Source organism: Danio rerio, chromosome 7 (assembly GCF_049306965.1).
Source record: "Danio rerio strain Tuebingen ecotype United States chromosome 7, GRCz12tu, whole genome shotgun sequence".
NCBI lineage: Eukaryota > Metazoa > Chordata > Actinopteri > Cypriniformes > Danionidae > Danio > Danio rerio.
The window spans coordinates 74980001-75002078 of NC_133182.1; the positions used below are offsets into that span (position 1 = coordinate 74980001).

At 35.2% G+C, this 22078-nt stretch overlaps 2 protein-coding genes across 2 annotated transcripts in view; both read left to right on the forward strand.

Annotated features, from left to right (window-relative positions):
* Positions 1 to 11534, forward strand: part of ctdnep1b (CTD nuclear envelope phosphatase 1b) — an 18231-nt gene extending 6697 nt beyond the window's left edge. The window contains exons 2-7 of the mRNA NM_001007440.2: positions 2236 to 2302; positions 2465 to 2583; positions 3657 to 3845; positions 3944 to 4055; positions 7205 to 7289; positions 10347 to 11534. Coding sequence (NP_001007441.2) covers positions 2236 to 2302; positions 2465 to 2583; positions 3657 to 3845; positions 3944 to 4055; positions 7205 to 7289; positions 10347 to 10407 — 633 coding nt within the window. The 3' untranslated portion in view covers positions 10408 to 11534. The remainder of the gene's footprint in view (positions 1 to 2235; positions 2303 to 2464; positions 2584 to 3656; positions 3846 to 3943; positions 4056 to 7204; positions 7290 to 10346) is intronic.
* A 2523-nt stretch (positions 11535 to 14057) lies between these two features.
* Positions 14058 to 21730, forward strand: gabarapb (GABA(A) receptor-associated protein b). Its single transcript, NM_001386387.1, has 4 exons — positions 14058 to 14447; positions 16474 to 16552; positions 17800 to 17918; positions 21002 to 21730. Exons 1-4 carry the CDS (start codon positions 14358 to 14360, stop codon positions 21065 to 21067), a joined length of 354 nt encoding a protein of 117 aa, NP_001373316.1. The 5' UTR covers positions 14058 to 14357; the 3' UTR covers positions 21068 to 21730.
* Positions 21731 to 22078: the final 348 nt, after the last annotated feature.

Here is a 22078-nt window from a genome sequence, read left to right on the forward strand (position 1 = left end):
TAAAGATAGCGCAGAAGAGAGGGATTTGGAGAAAGAGAGGATGAGGATTCACATTGTGCTGAGCGCTGGACCGAAGCTGAGGTTCTCGCACCTCTTAAAGGCAAAGTGATCCTAGTTTGAGCTCAGTTTATGAAGTTGAAGGTTGTGTGTGTGTGTGTGTGTGTGTGTGTGTGTGTGTGTGTGTGTGTGTGTGTGTGTGTGTGTGTGTGTGTGTGTGTGTGTGTGTGTGTGTGTGTGTGTGTGTGACGTGTTTGCTGGAGTAAAGCCGGCGCTGCTGCTGATTGACCACTTGTGAAATGAGTAACACCGGGACGCTGATTAGGATAGTTAAATCAGGGTTTCTTCTGGTCACAAATTAACTGGAATAAATAGATAAATATTCAGCTTAATTAGCAGCCAAATTGCCAAGAAAAACTTTCAGCTTTCCGTAGTAAATGTTAATAAATAATCAATATCTTATTATTAGTGGTGGTGGTAATAATAATCATATTATTGTTTGTTTGTTTGATTGTTGTTTTAGTTGTTGTTGTTATTATTAATAATAACAACCATATAATTATTGTTGTTATTGTTTGTTTTATTTTTAAACATTGTCATACAGGTTAAATAAATTTTAATTTTAATTAGCAGCCAAGAAAACCTTTCAGATCCTGTAGTAAATATTAGTAAATAATCAATATTTTAATAAAATTATTAATAGTATTATTATTAGTAGTAGTATTGTTATTATTACTGTTAAAAATAATAATCATAGTTGTTAATAATAATATTAATAGTAATAATGGTAACGTTAATGACAACAACACTGATAATAATAATAATAATAATAATAATAATTGTTATTTTGTTTATAAAAGATTCAACAAGTTTTATTTTTAAACATCTCCGTCCAGGTTAAGTCAATAGTTTAATTTTTAAAACTAAATGGTTCAACAAAAAATACAACATTACATAAATTGACTTAAAAATAAGCTAGTGTACATAGAAAAGATAAACAACAACAATAGCAACAGTAATAAATATTATTATGAGATTTATTTATTTCAATTAGTTTAATGATTAATTGATTAAAGAATGACCTTAATGCCAATATATGTTTAATATTCAAACTTAATAAACATAATTTATTGAAACATAAGTATAATTAATTATACTGTACAATGGACTTTTCACAGGTCTGTTATGACTTGTTTAATAGTCATCATAATGTTAAATCTTTGAAAGTTTTTTTAATATTTAGATAATTTTTTTAATTGTATGTAAATGTATATGCATTTTGTGCATGTATTATATCATCTTTGCATCAGATTACAAAAACAAACTTGCGCTTATGCGAGGTGTTTCTAATGCAGCGTCTATGGGGCAGAGAGTAAATGTGACGTTATTCTCTCTGGTTGTCGTTAACAGTCTCTTTTTAAGTCTTGATAACACCATCAGTTTTTCTCTTATTATTTCAGCAAATAGGATTGTAAAAAAAATTGATCGTTGTACTTTCCCATTCACTGCACTCTTAAGTTTACCCAATTATGACGACTTTCTCTGCCGAGAAATCCGGAAATGTAGAAATGGTCTATTTTATAAAAACGAGAAATAAAAAAATCCCACCTTCAGACATGAAAACAATAATTAAAAGCTACATTCTTTGTGCACGGTCTCTGTGCTCAAATGATCCAGCCCTTAGTAGGAAGAATTTTTTTTTTCTGGTGGTCCTAAATTCTTTTTGGTGCTCCTAAATATTTGAAGTATACCAAGTAAAAAAGTTAATATCGAGCCCTGTATTATGCAAATAAAACTTTTATTTTGGATATGATATCAATACTACTAATCAAATATAAAAATTAATAATTAAATAATGAAATTAATATCTGTTTATCCTTCCATCGGTCCCTCTATTTATCCCTTTATCCCCCAAGAAATTGTAATATATTTATCTTCTTTAGTGTTTTTAGTGATTTCATTATTTTGTCTGAATTCTTCTTCATCTTCATTCACCATTTATATGCAAGCTTTATCAAACCTGCACTTATGAATTGTTTAAATATCCTTTCTTTCTACTGTTTTGTAGAGATCAATGTGTTTAGGAAATTTCTGAATGCATTAAAATGTAAAATGTCTTTATTAAATCCAATCGAGCATATGCACAGTAATGTATCAGGAGCTTGTTTGTTGTACACGTCTGATGAAGTGTGCTTGACAGAGGTGACTGTTTCCTGTTTTCTCTTCTTCCTGTTCTAGATCATCCAGTATCAGACAGTGCGATATGACGTTTTATCATTGTCGCCCATTTCCAGAAACAGACTCAGTGAGTATTTCTTCTCTTGTTTTTGAGATCACAACCGAAAGCAGAAGTGTTCTGTTCACACTTTTAGCATCTCAGGCCTGTGTGTGAATTGTCATTGAGACTGTTGTTTGTGTGTGTGTGTGTGTTTTGTGGTCTAACATGTCAGTGTGTGTTTCTGCTCAGACAACGTGAAGCGAAAGATCCTGGTTTTAGATCTGGATGAGACGTTGATTCATTCCCATCACGATGGGGTCCTCAGACCGACAGTACGGCCTGGTACACCACCAGATTTCATCCTCAAAGTAAGATCAGAAATCTTTTCAATCACAGACTACATTACGTATGCACTATAATAATGCACATCTGTTGAATAAATAAAAAAAATTATTATAAATACATTATAATAATCTGTTGACCAAAGTTTCTAGGACATCCGAACCTGTTCTTGACCAGGGTAGTTTTTGATGGTTATTTATTTTTATTTATTATTGTTGTTGTAATAATATGTAATTTTAATTATGATTGCTGAGATATGTATACATTATATATATACACACACACACATATATTTGAAATTGAGTTATTTTATAATTACTAATTTAATATTTATGTATTATATATATATTATAAAACTTAGTTCAGGCTTAAATATTTTAAGTATATTATTATTATATTATGTGTTTTAATGCAAACTATAAACGTATGTTTAATTATACTCCAATTTTTGTTAACTAACATTTTTACATTTAAATATTAATGATTATTTAAACATTATAGAATTAAAGTGGCTTTATTATTTATTATTTTTAATTTAAATGCTGAAAAATATCTTAATATTATATATGGTATATTAAATATCATTTTACAGTATTACATTTATTTGATTATTATTATTTTATACTTTATTAAATCCATTACTTAAATCAGTGTAATGCATGCCATTTTTAATATTGTAATTGTTAAAGGTTAGAATTTCTTTATTATTAAAAATTATTAAAAAAAAAAAAGACTTTCAGAAAAAGGAAAAATAATTGTGTGAGACTGAGAATAACGTCCGATTTACTTTCAGCCCTATAGACACTGCATTAGAAACACCTCGCGTAAGCGGTAATTAGTTTTTTTGTTATTTGACTCAAATATTACATTCATAAATGCATATAAATGTTCATACAATTTTTTAAAAATGAAAATAATAAAAGCTTTCAAGGATATCAAGTAAACCGTTAATGACTGTTAAACGTCTTGTAAAAAGGGTCCATTATTATAATCATTAGTCAAATTCATTAACTAATTAACCGTAAATAATAGCATTTTTCATCCTTATTTAAAAACTCTAAATGTCTAGTTTCTCTCACATGACCTGTTGTTGTTTCAGGTGGTAATAGACAAGCACCCGGTCAGATTCTTTGTCCATAAACGGCCGCACGTGGACTTCTTCCTGGAGGTGGTCAGTCAGTGGTATGAGTTAGTAGTTTTCACTGCTAGTATGGAGATCTATGGCTCCGCAGTAGCGGATAAACTAGATAACAACAAGGCAATCCTCAAAAGAAGATACTACAGACAGGTAAGCCACTCAAATGCTGCACGAGTCGTTAATCTTAAGCCTTTAAAATTTGGAAATAATTAATACATACCGTCTGTCCTTTGTGTTTGCCTTTGCAGCACTGTACGCTGGATTCAGGTAGTTATATTAAAGACCTGTCAGTCGTACACGATGACTTATCAAGTGTAGTTATTCTCGACAACTCACCGGGAGCGTATCGAAGTCATCCAGGTGAGACTATAATAATACACTATTAAAAACATCGGAGCAATCAAAACATTTGTGGAAACTAGAGCTGTCGATTTGGGGTGTTAGTGTAAAGGCGGGGTGCTCAACCCTCTTCCTGGAGATCTACCTTCCTGCAGAGTTCACCTGCAACCTTGATCAAACACACCTGTCTTTAATTACCATGTGCTCCTTCAGATCCTATTTAGTTGGTTTAGTTGGGTTTGATCAGGGTTGGAGCTAAACTCTGCAGGAAGGTGGATCTTCAGGAACAGGGTTAAGCACCCCTGGTCCAAAGTGAAGTGGAAGTTGGTGAGACTTTTGTTTTAGTATGTTGATGTACTTCCAACTGAAATGGAATATTGAGTAGGGGGCGGGGCTTTCTTTTTGTGCATCATTCACTCATAGCAAACTAACGGTAAGGGGTGTGGTTAAGAACTGACATCGTCAGAGAAGCACCGCCCCTCTAAACACATGCAAACACTTTGATTGACAATTACCAAAACAACTTTTTTTCAGTGGGTTAAAATGCATGGATTAAATGTTCACCTAAATAATATCAATGCGTACTAACAAATAAACTTTCAACATATTGATTTCAAGCTGATTTTTAGCTAATATTTTTAATTAGTTATGGAAAATGCTGTTCTTCAAGGCAATTTAAAGTTTTTGTGAAATAAATTTAATGTTTAATCAAATCACATTGTCAAATAATCAAGTCTCTACTTGATGCTTTTCCCATTTAAAGAGAAAACTAAAATTGTAATCATTTAATTATTCCTACTATGGATATCAATGAACGTTTTTTTCAGCATTCTTCGAACTATCTCGTTGTTGCGATCAACAACAGCAAGTTCTAAACCAATTGAGTGGGAGAAAATGGTAGGAACATTTCAGTTTTGGAGTGAACTATCCTTTTGGTAATCAAATTTGAATTTTACATGCATTTTTATTGTTAGGTAGAGTGAATTTTAAGCTAGATTTAAGTGAAATTAGCTCATTTCATTAGTTTGAGCAGTTCATCAGCTCCCTGTATGTGGCATGAGGTGCTGCTTTTGCAGGATTAACTTGTGCACGAACAGTCATCCAGCTGGTCGCTCCGCATGATATCTGTGCTCGTGTACTTTAGGCTGTTTCACCCCTGACATATTTGGCATGTTCAGCATCACCGTAATCAAAAACTAAGCGCACATAGGATTTAATAAGTGGCGTTATTACATGGTCACAACAGAAAACAACCAAGTACAACAGTTTCCTGATTTTTAGTTTCAAATATATATATCTGAATATACATTTAATATATTCTGACTTCTTGAAAAGTTGAAATTGTAAGGTCCAATGATTTCCACAATGTAGGGAATCCTGTTGTGAAAGAAAATTTGGCAAACTTTTAAATAATAATAAAAAAAAGATGTAGACCTAATCAAACTGTGCTATAGTAAAATACACATTTCAAATATATTTATATATGTATATGAAGGGGTGGCATGGTGGCTCAGTGGTCAGCACTGTCGCCTCACAGCAAGAAGGTTGCTGGTTCGAGTCCCGGCTGGGTCAGTTGGCATTACTGTGTGGAGTTTACATGTTCTCCTCGTGTTGGTGTGGGTTCCCACCGGGTGCTCCGGTTTCCCCCACAGTCCAAAGGACGTGCGATGAATTGAAATACTAAATTGGTCGTAGTGTATGAGTGTGTGTGTGAATGTGAAAGTGTATGGGTGCTTTCAAGTACTGGGTTGTGCCTGGAAGGGCATCCGCTGCGTAAAACAAATGCCGGAATAGTTGTCAGTTCATTCCACTGTGGCGACCCCTGATAATTAAGGGACTAAGTTGAAGGAAAATGAATGAATATGTATATGATAAAGTTAAAATTTATATATTTAAAATATTTTGTGCATAATTATTGATATATTTTTAATGTAAAAACAGCTGCAATCAATATTCGTAGCCTCCTTAAGAGATTTTTTTTCCTGATTGACTACAGAACAAATCACTGTTGTTCTGCTTAATTAGCCTTAGTTAAACCTTTAAATTACACTTTAAGCTGAATACCAGGATCTTGCAAAACAGCTAGTTAAATATACTGTCACCATGGCAAAGATAAAAGTTATAAATAGATACCTTTGTCTTCATCTCTATAAATGGCCACTCAGACAGAAGTTACTCTTATTCAGGTTGCCTTTATTAATACAATTTTCTTTTCTTTTTTTATTGGAGAACTCTCGTTTTAAACACAAAAGTGTATTTAAAGAGTAATTCACCGTTTTTAGATATTTTAGATATTAGAGATCAAATTTTTGGCTAAAAGGTCTTTTGAAACATTAAAAACTCTTTTGAAGCATTATTGTATTTTTTTTTCACCCGCCATGTTCAACAAATCACATACATTCATATGGAGGACGAAACTGCCAAAAACAATGAATAAATAAATATGCAAATTTATAAATAACTGAGTTAATAAATCCATAAATTCCTGAAAAAAAAACAATAAAGAAAGAAATAAATAAATATGCAAATAAATAAATGTGTGTGTGTATATATTGTAATGTCATGCAATATTTAATTTATATATATATATATATATATATATATATATATATATATATATATATATATATATATATATATATATCAAAAGTCAGTCAAAAAAAATTGCATGCAATTTTTTTCTTATGATCAACCAATGGTGTCAAAAAGACCGCCTTCTAATGATTGACAGACACCCTCTCATTTGCATGTTGAGCTGAGGAAAAGTAAGTTCGTGAATAAAGGTTTGAAAGGGAAATCAGCTTTTAAGTTTAGCATTTTCTTATTCTCCCAACATTTGTGTAATTAATCAAATTATTTATTTGCCCACACTAAGTATTTATGTATTTATTTATGCAGGAATTTGTGGATTTTATATATACATTTATTAATTTGCATAGCTATATAATTCATTGTTTTATTTATGCAGAAATGTATGGATTTATTTACTCGTTTATTTATATATTTGTGTGTTTTATTTTTTCATTGTATTTGCATGTTTTGTCCTCCATACATTCAGTCAATCCCCATTAGACAAAATCAAGTCCTGCTTTGAAGTTTTTGGTGTTGTTTGAGGAGTCCTTTCACTTGGATACACCTTGTTAACGCTTCTCTTATTTCCTGACCCACAGATAATGCAATACCTATAAAGTCATGGTTTAGTGACCCCAGTGACACAGCACTTCTTAACCTGCTGCCCATGCTGGATGCACTAAGGTAAAGGTTGAGGACTTGCTGAAAACCCAGTCTAATGGTTATTATTGTGTTCACTCAATGCTGCTACATTCACAGTGCAGGCAAATGTGGCTCAAATCTGATTATTATTTTTTGTTTGCTTATTGTTTACTCATAATGTGGCACATGTCTGTTTTTGTCAGAACTCTGTGAATGCCACAAAAAAAGGTCATCTAATGAAATTATGCTCATATGGCAAGAAAAATAGAATTTTGCTTTACTTTTTTCCCCAGTCAAATCAAATCACTTTTATTGTCGCATCATCAGCAGCACGTTTGCTATGATGAGTGAAAAGCTTAGGTGCTGGCTCCAGACAGTGCTAAATACAACGACATACTCCAAAACAATATACGATTAACAGTTAAATACAGTCTGTTAATACGAAAAAGAACACGCATATTGCACGCATATGTAGACACAAATAGGTTGTTTGCAATAACATGGTTCTGTTAAAGCGCGAAATTCAGATGGAGGGCAGGAAGTAAAAAAAATTAACAGGAGACATGGAGGAAAGTCTGTATTTTTGTAATTTATAGCATGTTTCGAAGGGGATACAAATAGAAAATATCCTCATATGTTGGGCATGATCCTAATATGAAGAGGTGCATCTGGAAAGTATCTATAGCACTTTACTTTTTCTCATGTTTTTATGCTACAGCCTTATTCCACAATGCATTAAATTCAATAATGTCCTCAAAATTCAACACACAATACCCCATAAAGACAATGTGAAAAAATAATTTTTGAATTTGTTGCAAACTAATTACAAATAAAAAAAACCCTGAAAAATCACAAGTCCACAAGGCCTTTGCTCAACAAACTGTGAAGTTGAATGACTACATTAAAACCTATGCTAATAAATCTTTCAGATTGGGTGCTAGTAGCTGGGATGCACAAGAAAAGAAACCAAAAAGCCACTCAGGCGACATCCTTGCATCCTTTTTATTTACAATCTCCTCACTGCTACTTCTCATGGCACTCATTTTCGCATGTGTTGTTCATCTGACCTAAAGTTACAAAGTGTGAGTGCGTGGTTTCCTTCATCATTTGCAATGGCGCTCCCCTGGCGACCATCAACTATTTTCTCAGAGGATGACAAACAGACAAACCATTACTGTAGCTCAAATACAAGTTTATGGAGGAAAGTAAAAAGCGCTGCAGTGTTTGGGTGCGCTGTGTTTGTCTGAGGTAATTAGTGTACTGTTTCTGAAATGTGTATATTCCATATTAAGTGTGGAGCAGATTGGTTAGTACGACTTGAATGAACTATGGTGCCCTTGCGGCATTCGGAAAAGTTGAGATGTTTTCATCTAGGTGCGGCTGGAAAATGTGCAGTTCACAACATGTGCGTGTCATTCCCCTAAGCTTATTGGCATTGCTTCCAAGGTTTACGCTCAGCAGTTTTAATAAAACTATATCGCGTCATACCGAAACTACATACCGGATCTTTCTTTCTTTATTTTTTATCAATGTTGACAGTAGTGTTCTATCAATAAATATGGATACCGATTTTATCGCCAGCCCTAACCGTACGTTCACACCAAAAGTGGCAAGAGCGTCACAGCAGCCGGAAGTCATTCATTTTCAATAAGAGCCGGCGGCGATAAGTGGCAAGGAGCAGTGCGGCACGTCTTCTCCGGCGTGGGCGTCGAGGAGAGTTGAAATCAAGTCAACTTTATGGTAATGAGCTATGACGCGGTTCGGCGGCAAGCAATCAGAATGAAGACGTCCATCGCTTGATATGAGTTCAGAGAACACAGACCTGTGAACTTTGGTTCCGACCACAGTTGTTCCCAAGGGTTTGATGATTGCGGTCGCTGAATTATTAATTATTTACAATGTTTTCTTACAGTATTACGCCCCAAGTCTAGGGGAAACAAAAAGGGCATAATAAACGAAGAAAAAACAAATGTGTTGGGGTGGTGGATTTCCCAAACTAAACAAAACTTAAAGCAAAAGATTCCCTTCGGTCGACAACCAAACACACACTCAATTGAGAGTATATATGAAGATATTTATTATAGAAAAATAGGGTTTATATAAATGAGCATTTCGTCAGGGTGACCACAGTCCAAAATAACAAACAAAAGAATCTATAAAATAAATCCACTAAATTACCTATTACTATTTAAAGAAAAATACAAGAATCTTACCTTACTCCCTAACATAAACAAAGTCAAAAGTAATCAAATAAATAGGCAGGTCACCCCTACACGCTCAAACTCTCAAAAATATTTAAACATATGATGGTCATCAATACAAAGTTGGTTGTTGTTGGTCGTCGGCCGAAGGGGTGAGGGAAACCCAGGAGCTCCACTCCAAATACCGAACGCACAGAAATGAGCTCCTCGAACCCTGCCGGAAGCTCCTTTTTATACGTGCTTTTGCGACCAGCAGCCAATCAGATCAGGGAATCACGCCGGTATGGGGAGCCTATGAAACAACAGAAAAACAACAAGAAGGCGGGACAAAAGAAAAAGACAGGACAATCCGCAATAATAAATATTTAAATAAACTCCAGTCGTAACACAGGAACATGCATTAAATAACTTACTGGCGAGTTACTGATGTGCATTAATGTTACACATATTTATCTTAAAAAAGCGGGAATCTCACACTACGTGACAGTACAGAACAGTATTACTGCTTCAGGATATTTCAGACATATGGACACATATTGGATAAATAGAGCAAAGCCACACCACACGCAACTTGATCTTCCATTGTTAAATGAATTTGATAAGAAGTGTGCAACATTTTCACACTAGAAACATGTTTTATGCAAGAATGTAACTGATATGCTGCAACGGCTCCTTTAAATACGAGATCAATGTAGCGAGTTTTGATGCTCTCGCCGCCGGAGCTGAAGACAGACATCGTTGTCGCCAGAGCGACCTTGGACGCTCTCGCCACTTTCGGTTTGAACGTACAGTAATGCCAGATGCAGTCTGGTGCAGCCCTAGATTTGAGCTCAAAGCCTCGCAGTGCGAATGTAGCCCTGAACTCAAATGCATCTTTAATGTATGTTCCCTCTTTCAGGTTCACCGCAGACGTACGATCCGTCCTGAGCAGAAATCTCCACCAGCATCGGCTCTGGTGATCATCCGGCCGTTTTTCATTTGTTTCTGCTTCTCGATCTGGCATCCGCCTCTCCGTTAGCCCTTCGCCTCCTACAGAACAGCCTTACAGGAGGCCTATAAAGAGGAGAGTCAATCTGAACTCAAAATGAGATGCACACTTTAGGATGCTTCGAGAAGCTTTCGTTTTGCCTAGTTTGTGTTCTCTTCAAAATGGAGTCTCTGCCTTACAGCTCTACCTATGCTGATCGTGTATGTATGTATGTATGTGTGTGAGTTATGTGTGTGTGTGTGTGTACGAGGACATCTGCTGTCTTTCTTTTTAAATATTTGAGGATGCTGGGATAAGGAAAACAACAAACAGACCTTTTCTTGACTTGCGTCTTCAATCCCAGCTTGGGACACCATACCTCACTTCACAAAGTGGTGCAGATCTGCTAAATGCACTGGATAAAACGAGGCCACTCGGAAGTGGACACGACACTCTGCACATCTAATAGAGTTGACTGGAAGAAGTGGATTATGACAGACCGGTAGACTTCAGGGTAATCGGGGTAAAGCGTTGTATATGCTATTATTGAGGTACTGTGTTGGAAGACATGGGTTTTAATGACTTGTGTGATTGTGAGATTGTTTCTCCACACTCTGCAGAAAATAATGATGTTTTATTCTTTTGGCCAATTAATCTATTTTATTCTCGGCGCTAAATGAATTTATCATAAATTATCAGGGAGGATGTGAAGGAGTTTGAGCTGAAGAAGCCGAATGACAGATTTTAAGCCTTTTCTTCTCTACAGAATGTATGTGGTCGATTATGAAATCACTTGGACGCCTTTTTTCAAATGTTTTTCTTTTCTGATAATGTAATAATGGTAAGACTTGAATTTCTAAAACTTGTACTTCATTGTATTGAAGAGCTGACTGAGCAACAGACCACCCCCCCCCTCTCTCTCTCTCTGTTTTTTTTTTTTTTTTTTTTTTTTTTTTTTTTTTTTTTACACTCAAGGCCTTGTTGGTTTGTCTGTGCACCTGTCAGATAAAGTCAGTTCTGTTCTCCTCCATCTAACACTTGTTAAGTCTCAAGGCAGCTTCCTGGGACACAAGTCCATAGACCTGTGCACGTTACTAATAAAAACGTGTCACTATCTGATGTTCTCGCTTCCGTTTTCATTTGCAGTACAGTGAAATGTTGAACTGGGACTGTTGAAGATGGAGTGTTCTGCTAAATTTCTGTCTGTCGCTCGGTCTGTCTGTTTATTTTTCTGCCTGTCTTTCATCTGTCTACCTGTCTGTTTGTCTCTGTCTATCTGTATATCTTTCTGCCTGTCTTTCTATCTGTCTGTTTGGGTATCTATCTATCTATCTATCTATCTATCTATCTATCTATCTATCTATCTATCTATCTATCTATCTATCTATCTATCTATATCTATCCATCCATCCCTCTGTCTATCTTTCTATTGTTCTATCTATCTGTCTATCTCAACCATCCATCCGTCCGTATGTCTTTCTGCCTGTCTGTTTATCTTTCTGCCTGTCTTTCTATCTATCTATCTATCTGTCTATCTATATTTCTGTCTGTCTGTCTGTCTGTTTGTCTTTCTGCCTGTCTGTCTGTCTGTCTGTCTATCTATCTATCTATCTATCTATCTATCTATCTATCTGTCTGCCTTTCTGCCTGTCTATCTATCTGTCTGTCTGTCTGCCTGTCTTTCTGCCTGTCTATCTATCTGTCTGTCTTTGTCTTTCTGTCTATCTATCTATCTATCTATCTATCTATCTATCTATCTATCTATCTATCTATCTATCTATCTATCTATCTATCTGTCTATCTATCTATCTATCTATCTATCTAGTTCTTGAGTGGCAAGCAGAGGACTACAGTTTAATAAATATTGCAGCTGTTGGACAACATAATGTACTTTTAAGGCTTTTTAGGAGAGAATGTAGTTGTTTAGATTGCAACTATGCAGTTTATTTATAATGATAGTGCCTATTTTAAATATTTATAATTTCGGAGATCAGCCGGTCATACTAAGCAAAGACGGTTGATGTTCCGCCACAAGATGGTAACAGAGACTGCATAATAAGTCCTGATGCTGTGTTCACACCAGACGCGGAACGCTCGGATAAATCACGCTATTCACACATAAATAGACGCGTCAACATTTAAGTTTACTCGTTTCATTCACGCATCAAATCCACTTCACAACAGATGCGGATTTGCGTGATGGGCAGGGCTTCTGTCTGCCCGGTGACCCTAGCTTCATTGCTAAATGGCTAACATGGATTTTATTGAGAAAATAACAGTGTTTATGAGCTTTATGAAGGCTGAAAAACAGCGTTGATTCGTTGGGAGCAGTGTCTGAGTCCACTTGATCTTTTTAAAACTCACACCGAACTCTGTGAGTTTTAAAACTCCTCCAGAAACTTAACCTGGATGATGGAAATATTCTTCTGATTGAGCCGAGCCCAGTTTGATGAACTGTTGTCGGTGTGTGCAGGAGGATTTTCCCTAGGGACACCAACAACAGGCTCTACATCATAATCACGCCATTTGTGCGTATCTTAACATGCAAATCACTCACGCTTGATGCTTCTTCCACGTCTGGTGGGAACGCAGCATTAAGGGGGAAAAACAGCAATTTCTCAGCATTTAATAGGTAAGTGACATTCTAAGTCGATCTCTCTCTTTTGCATGTTGTAGTGCTGCATTTTTACCACAGTAATCTGCTGTATTTGCAAGTGGGAAATCTCTGTAGACTGATGGAATTTCATGCCGTTCAGCCTTATAATCTTAAAATGTGAGCAAAATCAGCTGTTTTGTCTTCACTTTAGACATTACGCTAGAGAATCGTTCAAACACTAGCTGTAAAGTGACGTTGGTGAATTAGTAACTAGTTTCTGCTGTTCTGACGTCAGCTGCAGATGTGAATGAATGGTGGAAGAAAGTAGTTCCTCTTGGGAAAAAAGGGTGTGCATATTTTGATATTTTTATTATTTATTTTTTTTACACACGATTATGCTGTCAAACTGTTACATAAATGCAATATCACACACGTAGCAGTGCAATATGGCTGCATATCGGCACTGGTGGGAGGTGTGCATTGGCTCTATATATAATGAAATAAATTAAGAGACTTGAAAAACTGGGGCAAAATGTTTGAGTAAAATATTAAGTTATGATGATACAAAATCTCATTTATTTATATGTCAAGAGTATCACAAAATCATCGAATATTGGTTTCTTAAGTTTTGAAGTGAAATCCTAGGTTTTGTTGTCCAATAACTATTTAAAATGTTTTATGCAAAAAAAGCTCTCATATGCTCAAAACAACAACTGAGTATTCATTTTAAATCATGTTTGTTTGCAAAAGAGCTTATGAACTGATTAAAATGAGTTGTATGTATATGTGTTTACATACACATATTTAGCTCGCATATAATGTCTTGTATAAAATTACATTTGTAACGCTAGTTTTTTTTCTAATGAGGGTAGGTTTGCATTTTTTTTTTACTTTTTTTTTTCAAAAACAATGTCGTCTCTCCGTAATGAGTGGTTTATTGGAAATATTTGGATATTTATTTCTGGCTAAAAACACCGCTGCGTCACTTCGTATAGCGGAAGTGGGTAGAGACGGTCATATGACCGACCGCAGCACCGCTTCACGCATTTACAGTATGACTGAAAAACTAGTTCTCACCTCAGTCAACAAAACAAGATTTCAGAGAATACACCAGTAAACCGTCGAGCACCTTCAACAGATGTTGATGTAAATACTTCAAATAGTTAATTTCGAAAGTGAGGTTTTCTTTAAAAAGCGACTTTTACTTAAAAAAATAATGTAAATAAACTCTGCGTGTGTTAATGCGCCGAGGGGAAAGCACAGCTGCTGTGTGTGAAGCGCCTGGTTACATCTCTGACAACACTGTGTGTGTTTGTGACACAAATTTACTCTTAACAGCAACCACCATGAAGTTCCAATACAAAGAAGAGCATCCCTTTGAGAAGAGGCGATCAGAGGGAGAGAAAATCAGGAAGAAATATCCAGACAGGGTTCCTGTAAGTCGGTTTGTGTCGTATGAGATGTGTAAACAGAAGCTAGCGTTAAATGAACAACAACAAACGTAAAACGCGAAGTATTTGATGTGTTTTTCCTTATTCAGATGCTATATTTGTGATAAAACTGACTCATCTGTCGTTAATTGTTCTTTTTTACCATCATGTGCATTAATACAAACAGATTTAGCTTTTGTATCATGTGAAGGGCGAACATGATAAAGGCCTCGTTTGTAGTAACATGGTTTCTTTTTCATTATTTAAATAAAAAAACACATAGATGATTCTTGTTAAAAGCGTATTTTAACCCGTTAAAACAATACGTTCAAATTAAACTTGCTTTAAAGGCGAATGATTCAATACTCCTTCGGGTCGCTTTGTTTTCAACTGTCTCATCTGCTTTAACGTTAATCCATTAGGCTTGGTGAACAGATTGAACTCTTACAGTCTAATAAGAAGCGTATTATATGGATGTGTATGATCTTATTTCGCAATTGTGTGGTAAAATAATACATTTATGACCAGGGTGATAGGGCTGATTCTTAAAATAGCCTCCATGTCCTATACACTAGTCAACATGTTTACATCGCCATTCGTTTGCCTTATAAACAACAAAGCAAGCAACAATTGCATGATTAAGCATATTTAGCTATCATAGGAAAATCCTAAACCATGTTCTGTATTATATGAAGCTACGCGAGAATGTAGAGTTATGTTGGATCCATTTGAAATGCTTGTTCTTTACAAATATGAGAGATATTTCATTTTATTTATATATAAAAACCAAAAACAATTGTCATTTTGATCTATGTTGGTGTTTTTTGCACTTTATAGTCATGCTGGTTCATTTCTTTGCATGTTCGTTCAGCATTGTGGATAATGTAGTTGTTATTTAACACATATTTAGAATTGTTCTGTATTGTGATATGTTTTTATTAGTCTCCTGGGTTTTATGACCACTTAGGACTCAAGAAAATGTATTTATTTGTTTGAACCTGACATTAGCTCACAAGACTTCGTTTTGCTATAAGATGTCTATATTCAATGCTGTACATATAATGTTTGCTCACTGACGAATTCACTAGAATACTTTGTCATTTTTTTCCAAGCTCTTTTTTAAATTACTGATCCTGAAATGAACGTTTTACATTGTGGAGAAAACAAAAACAAAAAGCACAAACACCGTATTGGGCTTCTGAGTTTCGTACAGTTATCTTGTTCCTCATCTGCAGCCTAATTGTCAAAAATAGCACAGGTTTTCTCAGATCCTCTTTGCTCGAAGCCAAAAATCTCCCATTGTGGGCTTGAAATAAGATTTCGATTGAAAATAAACCTGCCGTTTCATCTGAGGGGATGTTTAAGTGACTGCAGTGTACTAAAAAGTTTAATGATGACAACACTGATCCATGAAAATGACTAAAAGCACTGTATTCTGCCTGCCAGGCTGGTAGGTAAAAAAAGAAACACTGCATGCTGGAGCTATGCAATATGACTATATTTATATTGTTTGGATGAAACAAAAGTCTATTGTTTCATATTATGCTCTTTCGTTTATTTTGTGGTGTCATAAAATACATAAAGCACATGTCTTTGGACTGTGGGGGAAACCCATGCAAACATGGGGAGAACATGCAAACTCCACACAGAAATGCACACTGACCCAGCCGGGACTCAAACCAGCGACCTTCTTGCTGTGAGGCGACAGTGCTTACCACTGAGCCACCATGTTGCCCATTTTGCATTTCATTCATTTATTTTCTTTTCAGCTTAGTCTCTTCATTAATCTGGAACCGCCTCGGTGGAATGATCCACCAACTTATCCAGCACATGTTTTATGCAGCAACCCATCACTGGGAAACACATTTTCAAAACTGCCTTTTCAGGCCTACAAAACACTGTTGTTGTGTAAATGAATGGCCAAAATGCATCATTTTGTTGTTAATTATGTAACGTAAACATCTCTTAAGGCTACCTGAACTGTACATTTAAAATGTCTATATTTAAAAGTGTTTCTTTTATTCTGTACTAGGTAATTGTGGAAAAAGCTCCTAAAGCCAGAATAGGTGACCTAGACAAGAAGAAATACCTGGTCCCTTCTGATCTGACTGGTAAGTCATTTCAAGATCAGATGACATTTTAAGTGACATATTTAAAAGGACCTTATCTTAGAATAGGTCAAACCTTATTTTTCACACACTGTACAATATTGCAGCACCTCTTTAGCGCTTTGGGACTGAGAAAAGCGCATTATAAATAAAATGTATTATTATTATTACCTCTATTTTTAATCTGTCTGAAACACTCTCAATAATAACAATGATAATAGACGTTATTTTATATAACATCGTTAAAAGTAGCATATCAAAGCACTGTGCAAGACATCCAAGACCTTACAATGGGATGTCAAGCCGCAGCTCTGCACAGTTTATTTCCAACCCTAATTAAACACACCTGATCAAACTAATTGAGTCCTTTATGCTTGTTGGAAACCTACCAGTAAAGCTACGGCCACACTAGAGTTTGAGCATGCGATATTCTGTCGTACGGCGCTGCGAAAAGGGGCGGGATTAAACAAGCGTAGACATTTTTAAAAGCGAGCGATTGCTCCTTGTTTTCAATTTCTGTCCAGAGATGACATGATTTGATCCTCGATTGGTCTCACGCAGTCAAGTGATGCGATTTCGCTGGTTGGAGTTCACCAAGCTTGAACTTTGCAAACTGCGAAACTGAACGCATGACCCTGCGTTTCCGGTGACGCATTTGCGTGTGTATGAATGGAAATCTATGGGAGGAAAAGCCTAGTGTGACCGCAGCTTTAGTGTGTTGAAGCAGGGTTGGAACTAAACTGCATGGCTGTGGCTTTCTAGGAACTGAGTTTGACCTCTCTGCCTTATAAGCTAGCAATAGAATTCTAAAATCAGTTGAAAAACTGACAGGAAGCCAGTGCAATTGTTTCAAAATAAAGGTCATGTGCTCACTTGCACTGTTCCTACTCAATTCTAGCCTCTGAATTTTGTAACAGTTGTAGTTTCTCCAAAGCCCTCCCTCCTTAAAAGATTAGTGCACTTCCTCACAGGTTAAAAATGTGGGTGTTCTCATTTCTGATAATATACTATCATTTGAAGCTTGAATTATTTATATCATGCATTACGGACTCGATACTTTCTCTTGCATAATATTTACAGTTTTTCTTATTTTCTCTCAACTAATAATCTGTTCTTTCTCACACATTAGTTACATTATGGAAATAGCAGTAATTCTGATTCTGTCAAAAAAATTAACGCTTTGAGAAATGTATTTTATGTTTTAAAAATGTATGCATCATTGTATTTAACTTTTTTTTTTTATATTTTAGTGGGCCAGTTTTACTTTCTCATCCGAAAACGAATCCACCTAAGAGCTGAAGATGCTCTTTTCTTCTTTGTAAACAACGTCATTCCCCCTACTTCCGCCACCATGGGCCAGTTGTACCAGGTATTTATAACGCCCTCTTACATGTTGACTGTTTTTTAAAAAAAATTTCCAGGGATCCCACAGGATGAAATTTGTAGAATATCATAAAAATTTTAAATGTCTTTTCCTTGGACTAAAATGGTCTAGTCTAGATAGTCCTGGATATGATTTTTTTATATACAGGTGTGGACAATATAAATGGCATCCTTCCCTTGAAGAAAAAAAAACTAATGTGATCAAATTCATTCGTTCATTCATTCATTCGTTTTCCTTCGGCTTAGTCCCTTTATTCATCAGGGGTCACCACAGCAAAATGAACCGCCAACTCATCCAGCATGTTTTACACAGCGGATGCCCTTCCAGCTGCAACCCAGTACTGGGAAACACCCATACACTCTTAGATTCACACACATTGACTACGGCCAATTTACTGCGCATGTCTTTGGACTGGGGAAAACCAGAGCACCCGGCATGCAAACATGCAAACTCCACACATGCCAACTAGCCCAACTGGTACTTAAACCAGCAACCTTCTTGCTGTGAGGTGACAGTGCTAACCACTGAGCCACCATGTCGCCCAGTGGTCAACTTGAAAATGAAAAAAGTGAGGATTAATCAAATATTACTGAAAATACACTAATGAAAATAAGACATTGCTTTGGAGTTGTGGTTCAACAGAAGCATTAAAAAGCCAAACTCATGAATCTGGCCTGGACAAAAATGAAGGCTACCAACAATTCTGTCCACGTCTGTGTATTATATAGATGTAGATTATGTAAATCAACACAGTTAGCTACCATTTATTATTTCAAGTGTTTAGGTGAACTCTTGGTTTTAATCGCTTTTTGATGTGAACAAATGACCAATTTCAGCATCAGCAACAGGGTCTTATAGGAGGCAGGATGTAGCAAGTACTAGAGAGCATTTGATTGGTCAAAAATTTGTTTAAATAACTTGTTGATTACTTGATTGATGTTTATATTTTCTTAATGTTGTCACTATTTCGGAGCACAGTTAATTATAGATAACCTTATAACACTAACATAGTGATGCTAACACCTACATTTTTTTACATTTTAACTTTAAGGGGACTTATCAAATCATTTTATAATGATTTTTATCGTCTTTATGGGGAATAAACGTATATTTTGTTTGTTTATTCTGTATATTATTGTTCTTAGGGTGCTTTCACACCTAGACATTTGTTTCGGAACCTGCCACCTTAATTAAGTTCGTTTGGCATGTGTGAATCCAGCAATCGTGCTCGGATCCTCCCCAAATCAATCGGTCCGAGATCGGCTGGATGATGTGGTCTTGGCTTGATTGAAATTAATTGGCCGGTCACAATTGCCAAAAACACCTTAATTGGCCAAGAATAATGCAATCGATGGATCAAATTATTATTATTTTTTCTTTGATAAAGATAAATATAAGATATACAGATATTAAAAGATATACTGCTTAGTGCTCATTATAGGTCATGAAGCGTTTCCACATCACCATTCACCAGCAACAGCACAACTATGCCACCCGCTCTCCTGACAGCTATCCCGGACGAGCCCCCAGTGCTCATTATAGGTCATGGATATTCAGCGTTTCAGTCATTAGAAGACAAGGAAAAAAAGGAAAAAATGCAATTCAATGTATCAAATTATTATTATTTTGCCTCTGCAATTGATTTTTAGTAACATTTTTAAAGTCTTTGATTTGTTTAAATGATTTATTATTTAATATATGAATCAACACTGTATGAATGCTATAGCCTAATTGAAAAGATTAAAAATAAAGCAATTCTATCTTACTTCTAGTCTCAACTGTAAAAAACCAATCTGTAATTTTACGTTTATTTCCGCCAGCTGGGGTGCCAGAAAAAAATGTAAAATAGCAGCAGTTAAATTACAGAAATTTACTGTAAAATAACGGATATTAAATTACAGAAATTTTTTTAAATTTAAATTTCTGTAATTTAATATCCGTTATTTTACTGCAAATTTCTGTCATTTAATATCCGTTATTTTACTGCAAATTTCTGTAATTTAATATCCGTTATTTTACTGCAAATTTCTGTAATTTAATATCCGTTATTTTACTGCAAATTTCTGTAATTTAATATCCGTTATTTTACTGCAAATTTCTGTAATTTAATATCCGTTATTTTACTGCAAATTTCTGTAATTTAATATCCGTTATTTTACTGTAAATTTCTGTCATTTAATATCCGTTATTTTACTGCAAATTTCTGTCATTTAATATCCGTTATTTTACTGTAAATTTCTGTCATTTAATATCCGTTATTTTACTGTAAATTTCTGTCATTTAATATCCGTTATTTTACTGCAAATTTCTGTAATTTAATATCCGTTATTTTACTGCAAATTTCTGTAATTTAATATCCGTTATTTTACTGCAAATTTCTGTAATTTAATATCCGTTATTTTACTGCAAATTTCTGTAATTTAATATCCGTTATTTTACTGTAAATTTCTGTCATTTAATATCCGTTATTTTACTGCAAATTTCTGTCATTTAATATCCTTTATTTTACTGTAAATTTCTGTCATTTAATATCCGTTATTTTACTGTAAATTTCTGTCATTTAATATCCGTTATTTTACTGCAAATTTCTGTCATTTAACTGCCGTTATTTTACTTTTTTTTCCTGTACCCTAGCTATTTGAAAAACCGTAAAATTACTGATTTTTAAAAAAAGTGTAGCTATGTTTCACACTTTAGCAAATGCGAAGCAAAAATATGTGATTAAAGATATATTTTCATATTTGTCTGCTTAGTGCTGTTGGACTCTCCTAGTCCCCCGTATTCAATTGTCAGTCAGAGGCTTTAAATAAGTTCAATCAATTTAATGAATCAAAAGCATACAGAGCTCTGGGCAGCAAAACGAAACCCTCTGCAATGTCAGTCATACGCCGGGGGCTCGTCCGGGATAATTCTGCTGGCAGTTATCCCGGACGAGCCCCCAGTGCTCAATATAGGTCATGGATATTTAGCTTTTCAGTCATTAGAAGTCAAGGAAAAGTCAGGCTTAGAGTGGGAACCCTGTTTATCAACATGGATGTATCTTAATAATTGATTTTTGTCCCCCACAGGAACATCACGAAGAAGATTTCTTCCTCTACATCGCCTACAGTGACGAGAGTGTGTATGGAGAATAGAGCCAAAGGGAAAACACACCCTCGACCCCTTCTTCCTTCCTCCTTAAACAATATATAGACGTCATGCTGGCAGCCTAGAGCTCTCAGAACTGAAGTATCAGATGCACTTTTGCTTTCGTTTTTTTTTTTTTTTTATCATATCTCCTTTTACATTTTTATCCTTTTGGTCTCACGTTGAAATCTGATGTTTCATCAGAAGCAGTTTCTTTTAAAACGGTGTCTTGCGAAATTGTCAAGCACTAGCGCTAATATAATAACTAAATACCATTGATGCGGTAACATTTTAAATCTGTTCCAGCTTATAAGCAGTTATGTGGCCATTTATAACATGCAGAACTTTCTTAGTCAAGCTCATTTCAAACCATTCTGACCATAAAGCGACGTTTGCTCCTTCTAGATGGTTTCTAACTAGCATGTGCAGTCCAGCACTCGCTGGTCAGTGAGGAATCAGACTAAAAGTGTTTTCTGTTTTCAGCTATAAGTCTAATATGCTGTTGATTTTTCTTTTATTATTGTACTTAAGCGAATGTAGATGGCTAGATTGATTTTAAGTTGTAAATCTGAAAGTGCAAGTTTTATTTGCAGGTTTGTTTTTTTTAATCTTGGTATTCAGCTGTATTTCTGGTACCCTTGATGATGACCATATAAATCAAACGCACACCAGTTTTGTCTGTTGTCATTTTTTTCCTCCGTATTGAAATAAACAGTCTGTTATACCTACGATGGAAGGTTTAGATGGAAACGTGGTCAATATTTAAAGGCACACTCCCCCTTTTTTTTTTTTTTTTTGGAAATAGTCTCAGTTTTACTTTACCTCAACAGCGAGATGCTAATGGTCTAATCTGATTCAATTCACTATGCTAAGCTAAGCTAAAACTGCTCCAGACCTTGAGATCGTCTGAATAGATAAAAAAAATGGTAAAACTCAACTCTTCAATATTAGTAGTTCCCCCCCCCAAAAAGGCACAGTGTTCCTTTAAGTATGGAAAATTGGTAATGATTGTCATCTTG